A 24,360-nucleotide genomic window follows, 5' to 3' on the forward strand; every position below is an offset into this window, starting at 1 on the left:
TAATTAAAAAAAAGGGGTTTCCGCATGGAATGGAACCTTGTGAATTTTTGCCTTTGATTTTGAACGCCAACGACTTTCTTTGGAAACTGTACACGGTATTCCATTCCTAATTTTAATATATGGATAGAAGGCAAGTATTACTATTATAATGGTCAGTATTTAATTTGTACTGGCCTCTGAGAATTTGAAATTTGGTCAGAATTTTGGCTTTACAGTAAGAGGAAACTATCCAAATTAAAAAGAGTTCTAAATTTTTAGGGACTTGACCTGGACAGTTTACACGTGAACACTTGCTCTAGAAAAGTATGTGAGATTCACATCATTGGAGCAGCCATTGTAATCTAAGCTGAACAACTAACTGCTTTGGAGACACTGAAAGAAGGTTTATTAGTTGAAATAGTCCCAGTTACCATAATCTTGCTTTTCCTTCCTGTTTAATTTTTTAAAAAAGATTTTGATGTGGACCATTATTAAATTTGTTACAGTATTGCTTCTGCTTTATGTTTTGGTTTTTATGCCTCCCAGAGGCATATGGGATTTTAGCTCTTTGACCAGGGATGGAACCCACACCACTTACATTGAAAGGCAAAGTCTTAACCACAGGAAAGTCCCTTTCCTGTTTAATTTTTTATTTGCCCGTGTCATAGTGTCTTTCAGAATCAGATCAGAACTTCTGAACTTAGAGCTGAGAGTGAGAAGCTAAGCACCCAGTCAGCCCTATAGGAATATTTCAGAATCTCACTGAAAGGAAAGGCAGTTTGAAAAAGCAACTTCAACTCACAATATTATTTTGCATTTAAAAACCTTTAGCAACCAAAGTAACAACAGAAATCCTATTGTGTCAAAATAGGAAAGCATCAATGGAGATGAAATCATCTAAGACCTAAATCCTAAACCAAAATGCACCAGGCTCGGAATTTCTTCCTCTTGCCTATGGAGGAGGAAGATGTGTCATGTTGTCAAAATCTGAGTATCAGATGCTTGAATATATGGTAGTAATCCTCTTGTAATATCAGTGATGCCAAACCGTTCAGGCTTAATTGGTATTTTCAGCATTTCTAGTGGTGAGGTGAATGAGAAAGGCCACCTAAATTATAAGCATACTTTGAAATATTGTGATATTAAACAAGGTAAAAGAATTTTTTTTTGGTTATCTCAATTCTAGGTTTCATTGACCTTGGTGCCTTACATACTTTCTATGTAGCACATCAGTCTTGCTACCTATGTCAAGGCTGCTGGAGAAAAATCATGAAACCGCTTGAACATGGGTACCACTCCCCAGTGGTTTCCGCCTCACCTGAGACTTCGGTACCATCCAGAATTTCTGCTGAATGTTTCTGGTTTTTACCTTTTACAGTCCCAAATCTAAACCATTCCCACCTCCCTGGGAAGAGAATCTGATTTTCACCAGATGACCCACTCAGCTGCCACAGTGGAAATGAGGTCATCTTTGACTCACCTCTGTCCTTACCCTTTGCGTCTCATAAGCCATGATGTTCTGTGTGTTTGCTTTGCAAGGATTGTGTTTTATCTGTTCCTTAGCTCCAGCTGTTATTTATTGCCTAAACTATTCAAATAGCTCCTTAACTGGCCTTACTTTTCAGTCGTTCTCTCTTCTCATCTGTCCTTAAAACTGTCACCAAGGAGCACAGATTTAATCATGCAGCTGCCTGCAGGGAAGAGACCCTCTTCGTTGGCTTCCCACGGTCTACGCAAGCAGATTGAAGTCTTTAGGCTTGCAGACGAAGCCTTCCCATAACCTACCCTCTGCCTAGCATGCTGGCCACATTTGCCCTAGTTCCACTGTAGCACCCGTGCTCAAGCCTGTCAAACGACCACAGTCTGAGGAACACAGCTCGCTCTTCCACAGTCCCTACCACAGGGTTTGGCAAGCAGTCTTCAGCAAGTCAGTATCAGTCGGAGATAGAAACAAACAGACGTTCTTCTCTGGTTCTATTCATTGAGATTTGTATTCTTCTCTAGGGAAGCTGTCTAACATTATCCATTGATTATGGATTCAAGAATTAGAAGGTATTTGAAATATGACTTATTCTATTCATCTATTCAATGAATAAATTCCTTTTCTAGAACTAATTCTGGGTTAAGCTCAGATAACTCTAGGACAGTAAGCTCATTACCTCAACCAACAAATATTTAATTTCTAGGAACACAAGATAGAAATTTCTGGTGCAACATTTTCTTGATATAGCTTTTAACTGTCCATGTTGGTTATTTTTTTTAATACCATTTATTGATTTATGTAACTGCACCAGGTCTTTCTCCATTGCAGCATGTGGGATCTTTAGTTGCCACATGCAAGCTCTTAGTTGTGGCACGTAGGATCTAGTTCCCCGACCAGGGATCGTACCTGGGCCCCCTGCATTGGGAGCGGGGAGTCTCAGGCACTGGACCACCAGGGAAGTCACCCTGTGCTGGTTCTTGATCTTGGTTTCTTATTGGGAAAAGTCCAGTCCTTCTTCCTTATGTTGGTTCTTCGGGTATCTGAAGACAGCAGTACTTTCTCCCTGGTAATATATTAATTGAAGAATCTGCCTGCAATGCGGGAGACAGGGGTTCGACCCCTGAGTGGGGAAGATCCCCTGGAGAAGGGAATGGCTACTCTCTCCAGTATTCTTGCCTGGGGAATTCCATGGACAGAGGAGCCTGGTGGGCTATAGTCCATGGGGTCGCAAGGGTCAGGCACGACTAAGTGACTAACAGGCAGTGTACTAATTGTGTCACATATGCCTCTTACCGTAGGGTGTCAGCTCTCTGCCTTTCTGGGGGCCCTTTCAGCTGGCTCAAGGTTGTCTATGTATCTTTGTGTATACCAACTAGTCCACCACAGAGAGGCTTTCAAGACTGCTCTCCTGGTATCTCTCAGGCTTGTTAATGCAATCTGAGATTATGTTAGATTGGCATCAGTATCACTTTGTCAATTCATATTGACTGTCAGCTGAAATTACTCCTTATTTCTACTTAAGGGCAGAAACCATGTATTCTTAACATCCATCGTGTTGTATTATAGTTGAAAGTTGATGTATGGCAAAACCAATACAGTATTATAAAGTAAAATTAAAAAAAAGATCAAAAAAAATAAATAAAAAAATAAAAAGTAAAAATAAAAAAGAAAGTTGAATACAAAATCTGGTACTTACACAATTATATTTTGACCTACATTCAATCCTTGTTACATTTCAATTGTTAAAATTCTTTTTGTGAATCCTTATTCTCAGCATGTAACATATCCAATATCCTCCCCAGCTTTTTGCCAATGTAAGTTTAGGCCATTGACAAGTTATTTAAACAGATTATATAATATCTCTAATAAGAGTAGACATTTCTTGAGCATTAATTATTTGCTGAGCTTCCCTGGTGGCTCAGTAGAAAAGAACCTGCCTGCCAGTGCAGGAGATGTAAGTTCGACCCCTGGGTTGGGAAGATCCCCTGGAAGAGGAAATGGAAACTCATTCCAGTATTGTTGCCAGGATAATCCCATGGATGGAGGAACCTGGTGGGCTACAGTCCATGCGGTCGCAAAAGAGTTGCGTCGCAAGAAAGTTGCACACAACTCAGCGACTAAACAACAACAGCAACAATTACATGGTAGGCACCAAAGCTCTGCCTTTCCACTTGCACCCTTGGTAGTTTCATACGACACTGTGAAGTAAGTACTACTGATAGCCCTCTCTATACACGAACCACTGAACCAGACACAGGTCCTAAGGGCTGCCTTTGGAAATCTTTCTTCCAGTTGGTAGTAATTCACTCATCAGTTTCTTTTGAGGAGAGTCTTTCAGCCAGTTACGAACAATCTTCTCACTTATACTATAATCTAATACATAAATCTCCTACATACAGGCTATCAGTATGATAAACTCCTGATTATTTATCTTTATGACTTTTTTCTGACTATTTTAGTAACATATGACCATTGAGGAAATAATGGCAAATATAGCAAATTATAAAGAAAAATAATAATCACTCTGAATCTTACCATCCAAGAATAAAAACTGTGAACTTTAAAAGATTCCGCATGTATGTTTGATCATGTTTTTTATGCTTATCAGCTTTTTCTCTAGTTACAATGTCCAGTTCTTTGAAAAATTTAGTGTTTTCTGCTCTGTCTCTCAAAGAAACTCTTAACTGAGAAGAGATTATTAGCTGATAGAGTGATTATTTGTCCTTTTACTAGTTATGTTACTGGATTCGTCCAACTCTGTTTAAATAATAAATTTGCAATGAGGAATAATATATCTTTCATATTATTCATATGTGGTATTGGTTTTTGATATGAAATTGAGTGAAGTTGAGTAATTGGTAATATATACGAGTCTATGTAAGTTTTTTTAAAAAATCTTTGTTTATCAATGTGAAAGGAAGGAATATTAGCATATGTTATAAACAATTAGCTTTAGAGTAGAATAAAATAATCATTTTTTACTTACATACTTAGAATAATTTCTATTTACCTGCAAATAAAATTTATTTCTTGGAAGAATTTGCAAGGACTCTGTGTTGTTGGGTAAATACTTCCATACTTGGGTTTATTTAAGACGTTCTAAACTGGTCTAAGGAATTCTCAATTTGTACAAGATTATATCTTTGATTTTAGGAAACAAATTAGCATAAGCTGATGTAAAACTTAGCCCTTGTTGTTGTTTAGTCGCTAAGTCCTGTCTGACTCTTTTGTAATCCCATTGAATGTAGCCCACCAGGCTCCTCTGTCCACAGGATTCTCCAGGCAAGAAAACTGGAGTGGATTGTTATTTCCCTCTCCAAAGTGTCTTCCTCACCCAGGGACTGAACTCATGTCAGTCATCCACCTTGTCATCCAACTCATGTCATCCACCTTGTGTTGGCAGGTGGATTCTTTACCACTGAATGGGCTGGGAAGCCCTAGAACTTAGCTATACAAAGTGTTTTGTTTGAATATGTTTTAATGCCCAAATGTTTATGCTTCAAGAAAGTATATTTGGTAATGCTATAGGGAATACGAATTCTGAGAAGGCAATGTTTATGGAGCTTCTGTAAATTCTTAAATAAGTCAGTGTTTTAGACACTAGATATAGGAACCTTAAATAGTGATCTCTATGTAGCTCTCCGGATCCTTCTGCTGTGGCCCAAAGTAACTTTCTGCTGTGTTTCTGAGAGCCGTTTCTTCTGTGTCTTCTGATGCCCATCCCCGTGCTCTAGGAAAACAGCACCACTTACGCCCAGTCCACCATGATTTTTCCAGTGGCCCTTCTTAGGCTGCTTCCTTGGCTGCAGTGTACTCTGCCCCATTCCTTTCTGCTGGAGTTCCCAGCACATTTTCAAAGTTGTAGTTGATTACAGTGTTATGTTAGTTTCTGGTATACGGCAAAGTGATTCATATATGTATATATATATTTTCATATTCTTTCCCATTATGGTTTATTACAAGACACTGAATATAGTTCCCTGTGCTATAGAGTAGGACCTTGTTGTTTACCTATTTTATATATGGTAGTTTATTTCTGCTAATGCATAATTCCTAATTCATTCCTCCTCCACTCTCTTTCCCCTTTGGTAACCATGTTTGTTTCCTATGTCTATGAGTCTGTTTCTATTTGTGCTGTGAATAAGCACAAATAAAAATAAATCTGTAAATAAATTTGTGCCTTATTTTAGACTACACGTACAAATGATATTATATGGTATTTTCTTTCTCTTATTTCCCTTAGTATGATACTCTCTAGGTCCATCCATGTTGCTGCAAATGGCATTTCCTCACTCTTCTATTGCTGAGTAGCATTTCATTGCAAATATATACCACCTCTCCTTTTTCCATTCATGTGTCGATGTGTATTTAAGTTGCTGCAATCTCTTGGCTATTGTAAATGGTGCTGCAATGAACATTGGGTGCATGTATCTCTTTGAATTACAGTTTTGTCAAGATATGGCCCAGGAGTGGAATTGTTGGATTTCAGCACATTTTGAATAATCTCCACCAGCATTCCCTGAAGGGATATTGCTTCTAACATCTTGTAACCCCTTCATGTTGCTTATTACACATTGTCTTGATTTATTTGTAAATTTGCCTTGTCTACTTCATTAGATAGTAAGTTTCTTAAGATTAAGTCCTGGGGCCTTGTTTTATTCATTTGTATGTTTCTGGATGACCAGTACTTCATATGGGCCTTGTGCTCCCAGGGCCTTCTTTGAGCAATTATTGAATTGAAGGGTCTATCAGGAGATGGTGGGGAAGAACTTACCATGTACCTGGCTCCAGTAATTCTAAAACCATCCCTATGAAATAGGCTAATACTTTCCTCAAATAACTTTGGTTCATTGTTTAACAAAAAATTGAGCAACTATTACGCATCAAGCATTGTGCCAGATACTTTGGACAAAAAGACAAGGCCCAGTTTTTGTCTTTAAGACATGTACAACCTACTGGAGAAAAGATATGTGAATGAATAAATATTTCACTATAGCATGACTCTTCCTCAAGGTCATTCAGCCTTTGAGTGGTGGAACTGTGCTTAAAATCCAAGTCTGTCCAACTTCAAAGGCCCTGAGCCATGCTGCTTCCAGAATAGAAAAACTAGCAGTGCTAAGAGGGAGGTCTCCTCAGAAGAGTGAAGCAATAGCCTTCTTCCACAGATTGTTGAAAACATTAGTAAATAGAGCCATTTTGTTTTGTTCACGAACTAGGTCCTTCAGAAGCTTGGGAAAGCTGATGAGACAAAAGATGAACAGTTTGAAGAATATGTCCAGAACTTCAAACGGCAAGAGGCAAGTACATTTATCTAGTTTCTGGAGTGGGAAATGGGTTGACTTTGTATTTTAGTGAGTAAATGCAATGCTTTGATGTTGAAGAAAGAACTCATTCAACTGGGCTTGGTATTAACTTGAAGGAGACGCTGGTTAATTTTGTAGACTTTTTCTGTGTAAGGCAAAGAGGTAGTGGGCACTACAGGAAGATTTGTGTTTTAGAGTCTCAGGAGATAGAGCCTTTGCTTTCCTGGAGCTCTTCAATACAGATTACTGATCTCAAGGAAAGGCGATCTTTTTAGTGATTTATATTCCACTAAATATTATCAGTAGTTAAATATTTCTGGCATAATTTCTTCAGTTGCTGCATGCATCAAGATCACGAATTCTCAATAGAGATTACATCTCCTTAAGAGGGAGAAAACTGATTCTTGTTGGATGAAAAATATTGTGCTTTTTTTATGAGAATCTGTCACATAAATACTGATAGTATATCTATGGTATCAAGATTTTATGAAGGGATATGATTAGGAAAAAAATGCCCAAAACATTTCCTCAAGGGCGGCGATAATGAAAAAAGGTTGAAAAACGCAGTTTGTGAAATTTGTTCCTTTCTCAGGGTGCTACATGTTTAACAGTAGTAGCAGCACTCGGTTGCTCGGTCATGTGCGACTCTTTGCCATCCCATGAAATGCACCCTGCCAGGCTCCTCTGTTCATGGGATGTCCCAGGCAAGAATACTGGTCTGGGTTACCATTTTCTTCTCCAGTGTTTAACAGACACATGAATAAATAAGCTATTTTGAAAATTATTTGTTTATAACACTAGGGCTTGATACGTGGCTAGCATATCAGCTGTAGAGAGCATGCATTAGAGTCAGGGGAAAAGAAGCAGGGCCCTCTCAGGTTAGAAAATTCAATTTAGAGGTGGGCTGGAACAACCAACTTTGGAAAATGGGGTTTGGACATGAGGACAATGTAAGGACATGGGTTTATTTCTCTGCTTTTGTTGTAGCCACCAATGTCTACAGATGAAATTGTGGCTTCAGAGATAAGTGTGCATGGTGTCAGTGATGACAGCTTAGCAATGGAAAATCAGCACAGGTTTTATGTCACTCCCTTTGCTTCTGTTTTCAGATCCTTGACCCTGGAGGTTTCTTTTTTTTCCATTTGTGTATCAGAGTTTTTGACTGCATTCTAACTGGAGAGGCTGTTTCTTTTCCTCACCCACAGGCAATATAAAATCCAGCAGGTAGAACCAGGTAGACTAGTCTCCACCAAAGCACTTTCCTGAGTGTCTCCAGTTTCATTCTAAGACTAAAGGTTGGACAGATAGGAACTCAATTTAATATGAATGACAGTGATCTCATTCTATTTGAAAATGTGGAAAGAGAGAGGGGAGTTGGAGAAGAAAGCGGTAATAGAGAGAAAACTAGTTCTTATCCAAATCACTAAATAGTATAGAGAACTTTGGATTTATGAAGATAGAAGAGAGAATTCTTAGAGAAACGTTGGATGTTGGCCCATAGAAGAAGGCACCCCCCACCCCCCAAGTCTCCTCCAGGAGAACAGATTCTCCACGTTCCCTTATGTCCTCATCTGGTGAGTTCTTTTACACTTCTCATGCACTAAGATAGCGCTCGTGCAGATTATTGACCTGGATGCCAGCAACTTCTCATATATAAACTTGTCAATCAGTGCCCTTGTTACTTTGCAGGGAGGTCCCCAATGTCTGCTTGAAGGGACTGGTTTGGATAGAAGAAGTGACTCATGTTTATAGTTTTTCCTACTTGAGAATTACACTCTTTCCTTTGAAACTTGGTCTTCCTGTCTAGTGTGTCCCTGTGGAGCTAATTAGTTCTCTGCTGTTAGATTTTTTTTTCTCTATCCCTTTCATTATAGTAGGATATTTTAGCACCCCAGAAGGCTGACCTTGGGAAGCATGAAGCTCAGGAATGCATTCAGGTAAGGTAGTACTTTGCATTTTCCAGTTCTGGTGAATTTTTAGTTCTTTTTGGACTTTGTTGACTTAACAAGGTGAGGACTGTTTTTTGTCTAAGGTATCAGAGAAAAGTGCAGTTGGCTGAGTCGTCAGCTTTTATCAGTTTAATACTGCTCTGCCATCTATTCTTGTCACTTTATACATTAACAAATATTGTGGAGCCAATAGTAAGTACGCTGTCATTCTTGAAGAACAGCACCTAAGTTCTGGCAAGATCATTAGCAGATTTCAGGATATAGTTAAAACTTCAACATTTAGGGAAACTTGAACAAGCAATTCTAGTTTATAAGAATAAAATGAGCAGAATGGAAATGTAGGAATAGTATTTCTCAGGGAGACTCTTGACCCTATTTGGTTCCCTTTGGAAATACTCTTGCATCAAAACCATCTTGCATTTGTCGATGTTCATTTTTATATTTTATGTTTTAATCAGAAAGAGTAAATTATAGTCATTTTCATGCCACAAGGAGGGAGGGAACCTTAACCTTGTTGGTAGATAGAGGGAGCAAAGGAAAAAAGGAGGGAGTGGGAGGAAGTTGAGGAGACAGGTTTATTAATCTTCTATTGAAATATATTAAAGTTTAAGAAGAATAGCTGAAGACTGAATTTATTAATACTTTAGAGGGAAAAATCCCTTTAATCCCTAGTGCATATTGGTGACCACTTCCCATCCACTGCATATGCTGAAAAAAGGCATAGTCCGTGTGTAGAAATATTAACCAAGAATGAAGGATCTATCAAGATTGTGGTGACCTCTGCAAAGCCTACTATTTTTAGTATTAACGTGAATCATTATTCTAAAGGCAGAAAGCATTATATTTAAACATTTTTTTGATGTGGACCATTTTTGAGGTTTTTATTGAATTTGTTTACAATATTGTTTCTGTTTTATGTTTGGGGTTTTTGGCCATGAGACAGGTGGAATTTTAACTCCCAGACCAGGGATTAAACCCATGCCCACTGTGTTGAAAAGCAAAGTCTTAACCAGTAGACTGCCAGGGAAGTCCCCAAAGGCATTATCTTACAGCTGCATTCACTGAGGACATTGACCTAGGACATCTAGATTTATTTTTTTCTGTGTATATATATTTCAAATCCAAAAAGATATTATGTATAGTATAAAGTGAACTTTTTTTTTGGATTGGTGCATTATATTATAGTCATCTGACCATGCTCAATTAGTATTACATCGATAGTAGACTACGAAAATGTTCTAGAAAGTATTCAAACATTTTGGGCTTGCTTCTAAATTCTCTTGAAGAAAATCATAAAAGTCCTTATAATAATTCATATAATTCCCTGCTTGTTCATGGTGAAAATGGGTGTTTGAGCTTGAGCTTTAGGCTTAGCTTTTATCTTACTCTAACTCCCAATTCTCTTTTTAATGCCAGACTTATTTTCCTAAAAGTTATTTTATTTGTGTTAGCCCAGAAGCCTGGTTGAAGGGTCTATGCATATGCTCTCATTATCCTCTGTGCTCCACGTTGTCATGGATTTTGTGGTCTAGGTTTTATGAACAGCTCAGTTAGGACAGGGAGGAAGGGAGAGGAAGGTCCAGCAAGTGGGAATCAAGTGAATCACTCCCACCCCCTGAGAACTCAGGGCTTTCCATGGACAAGTGGTAAGGAAAGCAAGGATTAGAAATATCCAGCAGGAAGAATGAGATGTGACTTTACCCTTTCCTTCCCAGAGGGTTTATTTTGTTTCCTTTCTTACCAGCACTGCTGACAAGTAGCAGAAATGACTGCTGTGGGCATTGGGTGCTTTCTTGTCGGTTCTCTGGAGTGCCCACTAACAGCTGTGTTAAGGAATCCAGAGTAGGTCCCCAAGTAGAAGAAAGGTCTTTGGGTTCTCTCCTTCCTGTTCGTAAACTTGCCTACTAAGATACCATGCTTGTGGCCGATGTGCAGTTTACAACAAAATAATAACCTTGGGGCTGGTGGGGCCCAGATAACCAGCTTTGATCACGTTTCAGCGAGTACAGATGTGGAACCCTAATGGAGGCACAAGCTGAAATTAGACCTTCTCATACAGAGGGGAAGGCAATCTCACTTCTGCTCCCATCTCCACGGCTTCTCAGTCCCCACTGAAATTCCGCATAGCTCTCCATGCCCACCGCCAGGTGACGGCCTATTTGGTATAACACAGATGAGGAAGGGGAGAGATATTGGGACGTTGAAATCTCTCCAGTTTGGAGGATCCACAGCCAGCGATTCTCATTATTAGGATAATCCATTGTCTGGAAGCTGGAGTCATGTCTTCATACTGATCTCTCCTCTGCCTAGGGGTCCTCTGTGGCCACTTTCATCTTTTTCTCTGCACAGAATCTAGTGCTTTGCACATAAACTTTAAAGCATTTGTCTAACTTGAAGCTGAATTGGTGGCAGAAATGATCATTTGGAGCATGTTCCTAGAGCACATTTTAATTTCTGGAATGGAAGAAGTGTTGAATAGTGTGTGAATATTTGTAAGCAGTTTCATGACACTTTTTAGGACATATGTCCATAAATAATTAAAAATTACAGAAAAGAAGTTTGAAAAAAAGAGTCAATATGAAATGTACTCCTACAGTGTGTTAATGTGTGGATAAAATTTTTATTTATGGCAAACCACAGTTACATTCTGAAAAATTCTTCGATTTTCTTGAGCAGATATCCTAGAACTATTTCGTTGTAACACAGGTAACCATGATATAAAAAGGAATAATTGGTTGTTCCTATGTCTGATGGTGTTATTTAGGGCCTGCCTGCTAGCTTCCAAGCTGTTCTTCCGCTTTCTCCACTGCAGATGCTTTGTTGTGATTGAACTATCTTTGCCTGCCCTGCCATCTCCATATGTTGACGTCCCACCTTTGCTTAAGGTCAGCTTACAAGATATTTCTTACCTAATGTCTGTCCAGTCTCCTCAGCCAGGCTCTCTCTTTCTCTGTGTCCTCCAGAGTACATTTTTTTTTTTTGTAGCTTATCCAATAGCTCTTGTTCCATTTTTTTAATATGACAGTTATTTTAAGTGTGCATCTATATTCTCATCAGGTTATAAAATGTTTAAAGGAAAGCAGCCTGTTGCAGTCATTAAAGAAATCTTCTATGTTCTCTAGCACCTGCTAGGTACTTGGTCATTATATCCCTCCTTGTTACACATATCTCTGTATGCACCTTTTGCCTTAGATTTTCCATGCCTCCTCCCTCATTCAATATCAAAGCCTCCCTTCATTGTCATCTGCTTCATCTCTTTGATCCTAATTTTTGGCAGCAAATAGCCATTGGAGAGTGTCTCATATTGCCTGGACTTGATTCTAACCTGAGTTATCAAGACTAGAGAAAGGCTCTGGTCCCCTCCCTGGAGTTTGAAGCTGCTCTAGTTCCATGCTACTCCATAATTATCAGCTGGTATGTACAGTATTTTCCATCTTCTAAGAGCTTTATTTACTTTTAGTCACTAAGTAGTAAGTCATTGTAATTATGTAGAATGTTATTCAGTCCTTGAATCCCAGTTACATTCTCCAATTTGTAGTTATTTTTTTCATGTATTGTGTTTTAGAGCAAGCTCACTCTTCTGTGACTAGATAATATTTTGACCAGAGGCATTAATATGTTTCAAGGTGGCGCCAGTGACAAAGAACCCACCTGCCAATGTGGGAGATGTAAGGATCATGGGTTTGATCCCTGGGTCAGGAAGATACCCTGGAGAAGGAAATGGCAACCTACTCCAGTATTCTTGCCTGGAGAATCCCATGGACGGAGGAACCTGGTGGGCTACGTCCGTGGGGTTGCAAAGAGTCAGACGCAGTTGAAGCGACTTAGCTTATCAATTCATTAACTGATACCATTAATTTCTTCCAAGCAACTCCTGAGAGAGTTGCTGAGTCTTGTTGCTTGCATTTATACTTGGTTTCTATTAGAGTTTGCACTCAATAATTGCACAATATATTTTAAGAGAATTCATATATGTCTGCCTCTCTGGAAATAAAGTTTACTGCTTTTTCTGGTTAACCCTAAGTTTCTGTGAGAATTCCGTAATGCTGAAAACCATCTTACTGTGCAAATATTTTACAAAATTTAAAATGTTTCTTCTTAATAACAACTTTTGAGGGAGTTTCTAGGTTATTTGATTGATCATAACCTGTGGGTACATGTTTAGAAAAATAATATATAACTATGTCAATATCTGGCCTGCCTGCTGTGGTGAGTTTAACAGTTCTAACTAGGCAGTCTATCTCCTTGAACACACAATAGAGTAGCTGTGATCCAAAAGCTCAGAGTAGAGATCTGTATAAACTCAAGTTAGTTGGCTTAAGGGAAATACATGGAAAATGGCATCTGTAATTGCTAGCTAGCTTTCTAATTTTACTTTATTGAAAGGCAAAAGATATTTGATTTGGTTTTCAGATCATAGGTGCTGTTGGGATTGCTGACAAGGATAGCTGGAAATTGGGCCATGAATCTTGGATAAAACTGTGGAAGCTGAGATGTCCTCTTTGATATCTCTCTTCCTTCTCTGTACCACCCCCTACTCCCATCAGCCCAGAAATGTGATTTCAAAATGTACTCCAGTCTCCTGTCTATCTTGTGTCTTTTGCATGAAGATTTACAAAAGAAATCTTTAAAAATAAAGAAATCGGTTTATGAAATCAATGCTAGTTTCTTAATGAGAGCTCCTATAACTACAAAGAGCTCAAAGCAAGGAAGCAAAAAATATATGTTCCTGAGATCCTGCTGCTTTTACCTTTGAAAAACTGTCATTTTCCAACTGAACCGGAACCTGAGCTTGTCAGAATAGAGCATTATTTCTTAGTAAACCAGGAGTGCCTGGAGTGTTGAGCAGCCTAATGTGGTCTTTGATCATCAGTGGATTCAGACACTATTAGTTATCTGTTCATCAAGTTGCTGATTATGACTCCGTTAAATCTCATCTCCTTGATAATCTAATTATCTTCTCAGCTTCAAAAATGATCACAAAATGTACCCACATTACTTTTAAGACTGAGTTAACCTGTCTGAACTCTGAGAAATTGAGCCAGTTTTAATTCTGATGTGTTACTTAACCTTTTCAGGAAAAAAAAAATGTCAGTAAAGGCCAAAAATAATAATGTAACTCTAGGAACTTCTATAGGTTCATGATCACAGGTGAACAGGCAGGACTTACTGTTGTGAAATCACAATTTTTGAAGTTATATCTCTTCAGATCCAAGTTTTATACATCTCTTTGTGCTTGGACTTGGACTTCCTTCCACTTGGACTCCTTTTTAATCATCAACTCACCATTTCTTAGTTAAAGAGGATAGTTAATAAAAAATTTTCTGTCTTGTGGATGCTGCTTGCTTTTTTTCTATTTTTAAAACAAAAGCTACATCTAAATATAAATCAGTATTACATTTACCATACTTTAACAAGTCAATCCAACAAAACATTGCTTGTTTAATAGGTATTACATGCTTGTTGCCTTAAGATGTTTAGCTATATCTGTATAATCTTGCAAATAAAATGCACTGGATTTGGTTTTGCAAGTACACTCAGGGACACAGTGGTATATATTCCCTGAACAAAGGTGTCATGCACATGGTATTATAGTATGGGGCATGGTGCCCCTGAGTTTATAGACACTGTTGCCATGAGTTTAGTTATTCATTCTATGAATTGTATATACAGTCTGGTAAAATTAATAAATGTTTGTCTTCTTTCTTTCAGGCAAAAGTAACTGGGTCAAAAGTGAGCTAACAAAATTTTACCTCCGTATTGGCTCCTGAAGTCCTAGGCCTAAGTATATATAATATCTTTTTTAGTGCTTTGGAATTTAATGTACCTAAACAATAAAATACATGACATTAATCTTCCAGTGTTATTCATCATAGCTTAATGCAGTCCTGTTTTTAAGTCCAATGCCCAGAGATAGTTTGCCATAGTTGTAGGACTTAGAGACGCTATCTTTGTGTGTTAGTCTGTGGTAGCTTTCCTTACCAGGAACCTGACTCAACTTGTAGGAAGTCTGTCTGTAACACTTCATTGTGCTTACCAAAGTGCAATAGGAACTTTGACATGGTGGCCTTTACAGCTGGTCCTTTGACACTGCATAGATTAACTCTTGAAAGTTTAAGAACAGCTGAGTCTGGGACCTGTCCGAGGTGCTGAAGAGAGACTTATGTGAGAACTACCCAAGAGCCCAGCCTGTCTGGGTCTGGACACCCTTCTCTGCCCTCCCCTCCCCTGAAGACATATAAACAAATAATTAAGAAACTGGTGTTTCTGAGGACCAATCTGATGTAAAACAACTTGGAAACACATTTAATTAGATATGGAATGCAATTTCTTTGTATTGGGTAACAGAGATATCTGAAACCTTCCATGGAGGTGTGCCTGCTGCATTCTTTCTCCAGCTATTTAATTAGATTTTATACTTCAGTCTAATCCTTAGAGGCAGATTACCAGGAGAGGTGCTCACAGGACCAGGGGAAGAAAGCAACAGCGTCAAGAAACCACTTAGCAAGAGAAAAAAAGGGATTTTTTTTTTTTAAACTACGCAATGATTCTCAGACCTTTGTAAGCTTTTAAAACCATGAATACTTTTGCTTGCCTATTAATTCTTGGTGACTTCATGATGAAACCCAAAATGACCCTGGGTTGTTTTCCAGGACAGCCAGGAAATAGAAGACTGGGGAGACAGCTTTCTTCTCCCCGGCCCTTTGAGGGTGGGACACCCAAGGGAGGGAGTGGGTGGAAGTAGCTTTAATGAGGAGGGAGAAATAAGTCACTCCCTCAGGCTGTGTGGGAAGAAAGTGAGGCCTGAGGGACCTTCTGGGCTTGAGAGACAGCTGCTCCTGACACTGATAAATGATTCATTTGAAAAAATGAAGAACCTCTGAGTAGCACCAAGGCCATGTTATTATACTATATGCCAGGTGGGTGGTGAATCCTTCTAGGATCTTTTCCAAATACAAGTATTAGTTGGCAATGCAGACAACTTTTATAATAAGATTCACTTGCCCATAAACCCTGAGGAGAGTGTGACCAAGAGTTAGAATAATAATTTTATCTTGTCCTGTTGATAACAATAGTAAGAAATAGCAGGAAAAATTCTCAAGGTTGTGGAATTTTGAATCTCTTTTTGGTACATACAAACACGCACAGTACATAATCCAAGGATGAATTGCTGAAATGGAAATTTTCAGAGGAATGTGGAATGAACTTTAGATTCAGTGAAATCTGAGCAGTGCTATAAGAATTTATTTCTCATTTAAACCTTACTTGTGATTCAGATAGAATAATGATACATAAATTTTATTATGCAATAGGTTTTGTGCAAAAGAACTATGCTGTGACATATTGTAGGTGAAAAATTTCTCTTCAGAGACTTTTACTTTTTCGACTCAGGCAGAACTTTATATGAAATTCAGTATGGTTATTACCAAATGCTTTATGAACCTTAATACTCATGGGGAAAATTAGGAATGTTAATAATTGGAAAAGAATAAAGTTATTTAAATTAGCTTCCAGTTTATCTAGTTAAATTGAACTCCTCTAGTTAAGCCATTATTATACAGTTTGAACTTTCTTCCACTCACAATATTTAACATTTCTCCTGGGATTCTTAATTTATTTAAAAAATATTTTATTGACCTCCTTGGGCTAGATGAATTCAGTGTATAGATTAGAACCTGAATATTTCATTGTCTTTCTAGTGCTCAAAGAAAAGGCAGAGACTTAATTGTGGACTTAATTTGACGTGCTTTATTCCTTAAATATTTGGGAAAAGAATGCCCTTCCACACTGTTCTTTTATTGTTTCCAGGTACTCTAGGCAGTTGTGGTAACTCAGAACCATTATTTACTCTGGTTGGCTTTGTATTACTTCCTGCAGGGAGAGCATCCTTCTGGGTAAGATGTGAGGCCTACCTTAGCTAAGTACTTCTTGCATTCTTCTAGGGAAGGAGCAGAACAGCAGTAGAACAGAGCCCTAAAGCAGATGTCTGAAGATAGGAGACATCTGTGAAGTTCTGTTTCATCTCTATGCAGTTTTTCATTCTACATCATAGCAAGGCGGCTTAGTGGTGGCAAAATGATGATTTATCCATTAGCTTCATTCAACCTCAATAAATGGATGTTCCACAGAGATGTTTTAGGTGTGGCTGTAAGTGCCCTAGATAAACCATTAAGTACCTCCAAACTCTACCCTTACTTATTTTGAAAAATGTGGCCTTAGGGGTGTCATACCTTCTTAATTGCCCCCTTTAGGACGTAGGCTTTAGATCAGCCTGGTTCTAGATCTACCTGAGTAAATCACATGTTTGAGTTCACATATTATTTTCTCTAAATAATCTGCCATCTGTTGGACAAATGATCCTGGCCTTGCTGTCCTTGCTCAGTACTATGCTACCTCTATCAATTACATGACTGCCTCTCACACTCCATTTGCTAAACCATGCACTTTGTCCATCATCTTTTCAATTTGAGTTCCTTTCTGAAGTGTTTCTGTAAATACCTTTAATGCTTTTCTGCTCAGTAACTCCACTGGCTTTTTATTGCTGTTATTGTTAGATTTCAACCTCCTATGCCTTTCTGCATTTCTGCTCTTGACAGTGAACCATTGTATCAGGCTCTTTACAGTAGGTCATGCCGTGGTGGCAATACCTCATTGGCTTTTAAGAGCAGGTTGGTTTCTCACTCATGAAAATGTGCACAGATGTGTTCATCTTCCCTTCACTCTGAGACCCAGGCTGGAGAAGCAAACCCAGTCTGGAACATCATGGGGCTCATACTAGAAGGGAAAAGGCATGGTAAGAGTATGCGATAGCTCTTACACCTTCTGCTCAGAAGTAGCACATGGCACTTCCACTCACATTTCATTAACCAAGTCAAGTCCCACAGCCAAGCTTGATGTTGATGGGGCAGGAACTATAATCCTCGCCCAGGCAGATCTGGTAGGGAGGTGCAGTGTAAATGCGACAATAATAAAATCTCCCCCAAAATATCTTTTCCGTATTTTATATACTTAGAATCTTGCACAGTACCTGTCACAAAACCGATAATCACCTGGAAAAGACTTTCTTCTTTTTTCCTCAGATTCTCTTCATGTTGGGGACCTTGGCTTGACTCTCCCTGTTTCTCCTCTGGATCCTTCTTATCTTCTACCTTTACCCAAGTGTTTATGATTAACATTCTTCTTCATTCTCCTTATCATTTGTCTACAGTTTTACGCTACACTTTGATGTTTTGGAAAGCCACTGTTGTTGTTGTCCAGTTTCTCAGTCGTGTCCGACTCTTTGTGACCCCACAGACTGCCAGGCTTCCCTGTCCACCGACTCCCGGAGCTTGCTCAAACTCATGCCCGTTGAGTGGGTGATGCCATCCAACCATCTAGCTTGTGGCAGTTTGCTTTCACACTGTATTTCTGAATGGCTCGGAAAGACAAAGGAAACCTAGAGTTTTCATATTCAGCCATACTGAGGCACAAGAAAGGGAGTCAGTTGTTTAGAACTCTGATGATTTCTGTGCTGCCATTCTGAATAGCGCCATTCGCGTTGAAGTTTATATGTGCTAACAAATGACTTAACATTAAGCTTTCATCTAGTAATACCTGGATTTACAGAGTTGCCAAAATAGCTTGAGATTAAGGCAGGATAAGAAAACTTCACCAGAGTTTTACACAGACTTTAGAGAAATAATGTCACTATACCTGCATTATAATATCTAGGAAAATATTCTCTTCCAGAATTTATTTTGGAGTCCAGCATGGTCTTAAACACTTTTTTACAGAGTTTATTTGTATTAATCACTATCTGTTTTTAAATGCACTGGGCATTTTATCTTTCCTTTATACTCCCAAACACTCTGGATGACTGTTCAGAGTTAATATAATCTGCTTTGAGATGCAATTTTTCCTATAGATATTTTAGTTCTTCTACGAGATTGTAATTTACTGAAAGAAGTAGTTTTTTCCCTCTTCATCCCGTTCCATTTTTTGGTTCAGTTCAGTTCAGTCGTTCCGTCCTGTCTGACTCTGCAACCCCATGGACTGGGGTTCCCTGTCCATCACCAACTCCTGGAGCTTGTTCACACTTATATCCATGGTGTTGGTGATGCCATCCAACCATCTCATCCTCTGTCAGGCCCTTCTCCTCCTGCCTTTAATCCTTCCCAGCATTAGGGTCTTTTCTAAAGAGTTGGTTCTCTGGTTCAGCTGGCCAAAGTAGTGGAGCCTCAGCTTCAGCATCAGTCCTTCCAGTGAATATTCAGGACTGATTTCCTTTAGGATGGACTGGTTGGATCTCTTTGCAGTCCAAGAGACTCTCAAGAGTCTTCTCCAACACCACAGTTCAAAGGCATCAATTTTTTGGTGCTCAGTTTCTTTATGGCCTAACTCTCACATCCATACATGACTACTGGAAAAACCATAGCCTTGACTAGACGGACCTTTGTTGACAAAATAATGTCTCTGCTTTTTAATATGCTGTCTAGGTTGGTCATAGCTTTTCTCCCAAGGAGCAAATGTCTTTTAATTTCATGGCTGCAGTCAGCATCTGCAGAGCCCAAGAAAATAGTCTGTTACTGTTTCCACTGTTTTCCCATCTATTTGCCATGAAATGATGGGACCAGACGCTACGATCTTAATTTCTGAATGTTGAGTTTCAAGCAAGATTTTTCACTTTTTCACTTTCATCAAGAGACTCTTTAGTTCCTCCTCGCTTTCTGCCATAAGGGTGATGTCATCTGCATATCTAAGGTTATTTCTGCCAGCAATCTTGATTCCAGCTTGCGCTTCATCCAGCCCGTCATTTTGCATATAAGTCAAATAAGCAAGGTGACAGTATGGAGCCTTGATGTACTCCTTTCCTGATTTGGAACCAGTCTGCTGTTCTGTGTCCAGTTCTAACTGTTGCTTCCTGACCTGCATATAGATTTCTCAAGAGGCAGGTCAGGTGGTCTGGTATTCTCATCTCTCCAGGAATTTTCCACAGTTTGTTGTGATCCACACAAAGGCTTTGGATTAGTCAATAAAGCAGAAATAGATGTTTTTCTGGAACTTTCTTGCTTTTTTAATGATCCAACAGATGTTAGCAATTTGATCTCTGGTTCCTCTGCCTTTTTTTAATCCAACTTGAACATTTGAAAGTTCTCAGTTCACGTTCTGTTGAAGCCTTGCTTGGAGAATTTTGAGCGTTACTTTGCTAGCATGTGAGATGAATGCAATTGTGTAGTAGTGTGAGCATTCTTTGGCATTGCCTTTCTTTGGGATTGTGATGAAACTGATCTTTTCCAGTCCTGTGGCCACTGCTGAGTTTCCCAAATTTGCTGGCATATTGAGTGCAGCACTTTCACAGCATTGTCTTTCAGAATTTGAAATAACTCAACTGGAATTCCATTACGTCCACTAGCTTTGTTCGTAGGGATGTTTTCTAAGGCCCACTTGACTTCACATTCCAGGATGTCTGGCTCTAGGTGAGTGATCACACTGTCATGATTATCTGGTTCATGAAGATCTTTTTGTTTAGTTCTGTGTATTCTTGCCACCCCTATCTTAATATCTTCTGCTTCTGTTAGGTCCATACTATTTCTGTCCTTTATTGTGCCCATCTTTGCATGAAATGTTCTCTTGGTATCTCTAATTTTCTTGAAGAGATCTCTAGTCTTTCAAATTCTATTGTTTTCCTCTATTTCTTTGCATTGATCACTGAGGAAGGCTTTCTTCTCTCTCCTTGCTATTCTTTGGAGCTCTGCATTCAGAGAGGTATATCTTTGCTTTTCTCCTTTGCCTTTAGCTTCTCTTCTTCTCTCAGCTATTTGTAAGGCCTCCTCAGACAACCATTTTGCCTTTTTGCATTTCTTTCTCCTGGAAATGTCTTGATCACTGTCACCTGTACAATGTCACGAGCCTCCATCCATAGTTCATCAGGCACTCTGTATATCAGATCTAATCCCTTGAATCTATTTGTCATTTCCGCTGTATAATCACAAGGGATTTGTTTTAGGTCATACCTTAATGGTCGTGTGATTTTCCCTACTTTCTTCAATTTAAGTCTGAGTTTTGCAATAAGCAGTTCATGATCTGAGCCATAGTCAGCTCCCAGTCTTGTTTTTGCTGACTATATAGAGCTTCTCCTTCTTCAGCTGCAAAGAATATAATCAATCTGATTTTGTTATTGACCATCTGATGATATCCATGTGTAGAGTTGTCTCTTGTGTTGTTGGAAGAGGGTGTTTAGTATGACCAGTCTGTTCTCTTGGAAAATGCTGTTAGCCTTTGCCCTGCTTCATTTTGTACTCCAAGGCCAAACTTGCCTGTTACTCCGGGTATCTCTTGACTTCCTACTTTCCCATTCTAGTCCATTCCAAAAAAGATGAAAAGGACATCTTTTGGGGGTGTTAGTTCTAGAAGATCTTGTGCTGCTGCTGCTGCTAAGTTGCTTCAGTCGTGTCCGACTCTGTGCGACCCCATAGATGGCAGCCCACCAGGCTCCCCTGTCCCTGGGATTCTCCAGGCAAGAACACTGGAGTGGGTTGCCATTCCCTTCTCCAGTGCATGAAAGGAAAAGTGAAAGTGAAGTCGCTTACTGTAGCCTACCAGGTTCTTCTGTCCATAGGATTTTCCAGGTGAGAGTCCTGGAGTGGGTTGCCATTGCCTTCTCCTATAAAGTCTTATAAGTCTTCATAGAATCATTCAGCTTCAACTTCTTTGGTATTAGTGGTTGAAGCATAGACTTGGATTACTGTGATACTGAGTGGTTTGCTTTGGAAATGAATAGAGATCATTCTGTCATTTTTGAGATTGCACCCAGGTACTGCATCTCAGACTGTTTTGTTGACTGTGAGGGCAACTTCATTTCTTCTAAGGGATTCGTTTTTGGTAAATTCTAACAAATGCTTGTTGAAATGTATATGACCATTATAGTTACTATATTAGTGGGTATATTATTAACTATCAAGTTAGAATTGTAAAATACTTGTGATCATATTAATTTTCAAGGTGGAGTCATTCTATATGCTAGTTCTGTGTACTTCTGTTCAATGACTGTACAGTTAAAATACATTTTTTTTAATGTGTTTCCTTTCAGTGTCATAGACAGCACTGTTGGTGCCCAGCTATATGCCTTTAATACCTACCTTTTCTGAGCCCACTAGATTGGCTTGCAGTTGCCAACAGCAGAACTCTTTGATTGAAGTCTTCCTATGGTTCCTAGAGACCTGTCTGGCCCTGTGTGGATGTAATGGGGAGTTCCTGTTCCCCAGAAGCAGGGTTCAGGCTTCCTTGCTAGCTCAGCTGGTAAAGAATCTGCCTGCAGTGCAGGAGACCCCAGTTCGATTCCTGGGTCGGCAAGATCCGCTGGAGAAGGGATAGGCTCCCAACTCCAGTATTCTGGCCTGGAGAATTCCATGGACTATTCCATGGGGTCACAAGAGTCAGACATGACTGAGCGACTTTCACTTTCATTTTAAGAAGCAGCCATTAGCCAATGTCCAACAGGAGATGATATTAGATGCCCCAACTCTCTTGCCCCTTGGTGAGGATGTCTGGAAGGTGTTTGAGTCTGTCTCCTAGAGTTCCCCAGTTGAATTAAGGCAGGGCTGCCAACTGTGGAAACTTGCCTGTTAGTGCACCTTGAGTTACCTCTTTTCCCTCCTTGCCTCACTTCCCCACACTACCATTAACGTTTCCTTGGGTAACTGCAGACCAAAATCTAATCCTAGTCTCAGAGTCTGTGAGTTTCTAAATGCTTTCCAAACCAAAACAAGTATTCCTAGGCCAAAATTTACAATTTAACAATTTCTCTACTTTGGTGATGTCCAGTAGGAATATAATGAACACCACAATCATAATTTAAAATTTTCTAGTGGCCATACTTTAAAAAGTGAAAAGATGCTGTACACTTGAAACTAACACAATATTATAAACCAACTCGCATTTGATCCCTGGGTCGAGAAGGTCCCCTGGAGAAGGGCGTGGCAACCCACTGCTATATTCTTGCCTGGAAAATTCCTCAGACAGAGAAGGCTGGCGGGCTATACAGTCCATGGGTTGCACAGAGTTGGACATGACTGAGCAACTGAGCATGCATACTTCAGTTTAAGAAAAACTGAAAAGAGTTACAATGAATCTTAATAATATAGTTTAATGCATTATATCCAAAATATTGTATTAATATACAGCCTATAATATATTAATGATGTGTGTGTGTGTGTGTGTGTATGTTTTTGGTACTAAATCTCTGTAACCCGGTGAGTATTTCACACTTACAGTACATCTTCATTCGGGCTAGCTACATTGTAAACACTTGACAACCTTGGCCTAGTAGCTACCATATTGAACAGTGAACAGTGGTGGTAAGTTTCCTACCATTGTAACCTATGTGTCAAAATTGAGAGACTTACTAGCTCTTGAATGTATAGAAGGCTCTATGGTGGGTCACAGTTTCTATTCTTAGCAAAGTCTTACTCGCCTTCTCCTTTCCCTCTTAAGCTGAATAAAATCTCTGTAAATATCTAGAGTGATGGATACCTTGTTTAGTCTGAATTCACATATTTATTTTCTTTCAAGAATGAGCTTCTGGTAAAAATAACTCTAAGCTTATGGCTTTGTACATGTTTGCATGCAAAATATAAACAAGATGTTGAGTATCTCTGTGTTTGTGTGTTTTCAGGCAGAGGGTACCAGACTTCAGCGAGAACTCCGAGGATACTTAGCAGCTATCAAAGGTAATGTGTATGGGTTGTTTACTGCATGTTACTAAGCACAGGTTGTTCTTGGAAGTCAAGAGTGACAGGATCAAGTGTTAATTAGAAAGCCATTTGGCTTTCTGGCAGGATGGGTACTTGAGCACAGGTGTTCCATTCTACCCACTCCCCAGTTTCCATTGAAATGATAATCAGGATATGTAAGGAAAAATATGTGGGCCCTTATGCTGGAAACTAGGAATAAGTGCCTCCCATGTGCCAGAGCTTTCTAGGAAGAGTTGTTAGATAGAGTGAGCTGCAGACCTTGTTTAAGAAAAGCTGCAGCTGGTTTCGTCCCAAGGGAGAGTATGTCCCAAGAGCTGGACGCTCTTAGACTTGCACATAAGCCCTCTAGCAGGAGCGGGCGAGGGATGACAGCAGCATTAACGTGAAACATGGCCCTGAATTGCCTATGGCTTGTGGGGACCAGCTGCACCTGCAACCCTGCCACTGTAGGGGGAAAGAGAGGCTCTGCTGTTGTTTCTAGTCACTTGATATTCAAGGCAAGGAAATAAGGCTAGTGGTGGAGAGTGGAGAGAGCGATCAGGTTGGGTACTCCATCTCTGCCTCTGGAGATATCCAGTCCCCTGCACTGAGTCGGATCCAGGTGCACCCACGGTGGATGATAAGGCAGATTTTGAGATTAGTGGGGCGAGAATGGATCATCTGACAATGAGTCTTGGGTAAACTGGCCAAACACTCAGAAAAAAAGTAAGATTCCCACCCTCGCTCTTTATTCTCTCCTTCTTATTTCCAAATATAATGAAGATTTAAATATGTAGACAAAGAGATGCGCTCAAGTGCCAGAATAAAATACAGTAGACTTAATCTCCAGTCTCCGGCGACAAGGTCTTTACAAGGCTCCCCCAGAAGGCAGAAATTGGAAAGGGCAAGTTTGAGAGATTTGACCTCATTAATGT

At 39.4% G+C, this 24,360-nt stretch overlaps 1 protein-coding gene across 2 annotated transcripts in view; it reads left to right on the plus strand.

The window, feature by feature from the left end:
* AMPH (amphiphysin) overlaps window positions 1-24,360 on the plus strand; it is a 215,033-nt gene that overhangs the window by 95,177 nt on the left and 95,496 nt on the right. For both annotated transcript variants that reach the window (XM_060415081.1, XM_060415082.1), the window contains exons 2-3: window positions 6,679-6,763; window positions 23,372-23,422. In XM_060415081.1, coding sequence (XP_060271064.1) covers window positions 6,679-6,763; window positions 23,372-23,422 — 136 coding nt within the window. The remainder of the gene's footprint in view (window positions 1-6,678; window positions 6,764-23,371; window positions 23,423-24,360) is intronic.

Source organism: Ovis aries, chromosome 4 (assembly GCF_016772045.2).
Source record: "Ovis aries strain OAR_USU_Benz2616 breed Rambouillet chromosome 4, ARS-UI_Ramb_v3.0, whole genome shotgun sequence".
In the NCBI taxonomy this organism is placed as follows: domain Eukaryota; kingdom Metazoa; phylum Chordata; class Mammalia; order Artiodactyla; family Bovidae; genus Ovis; species Ovis aries.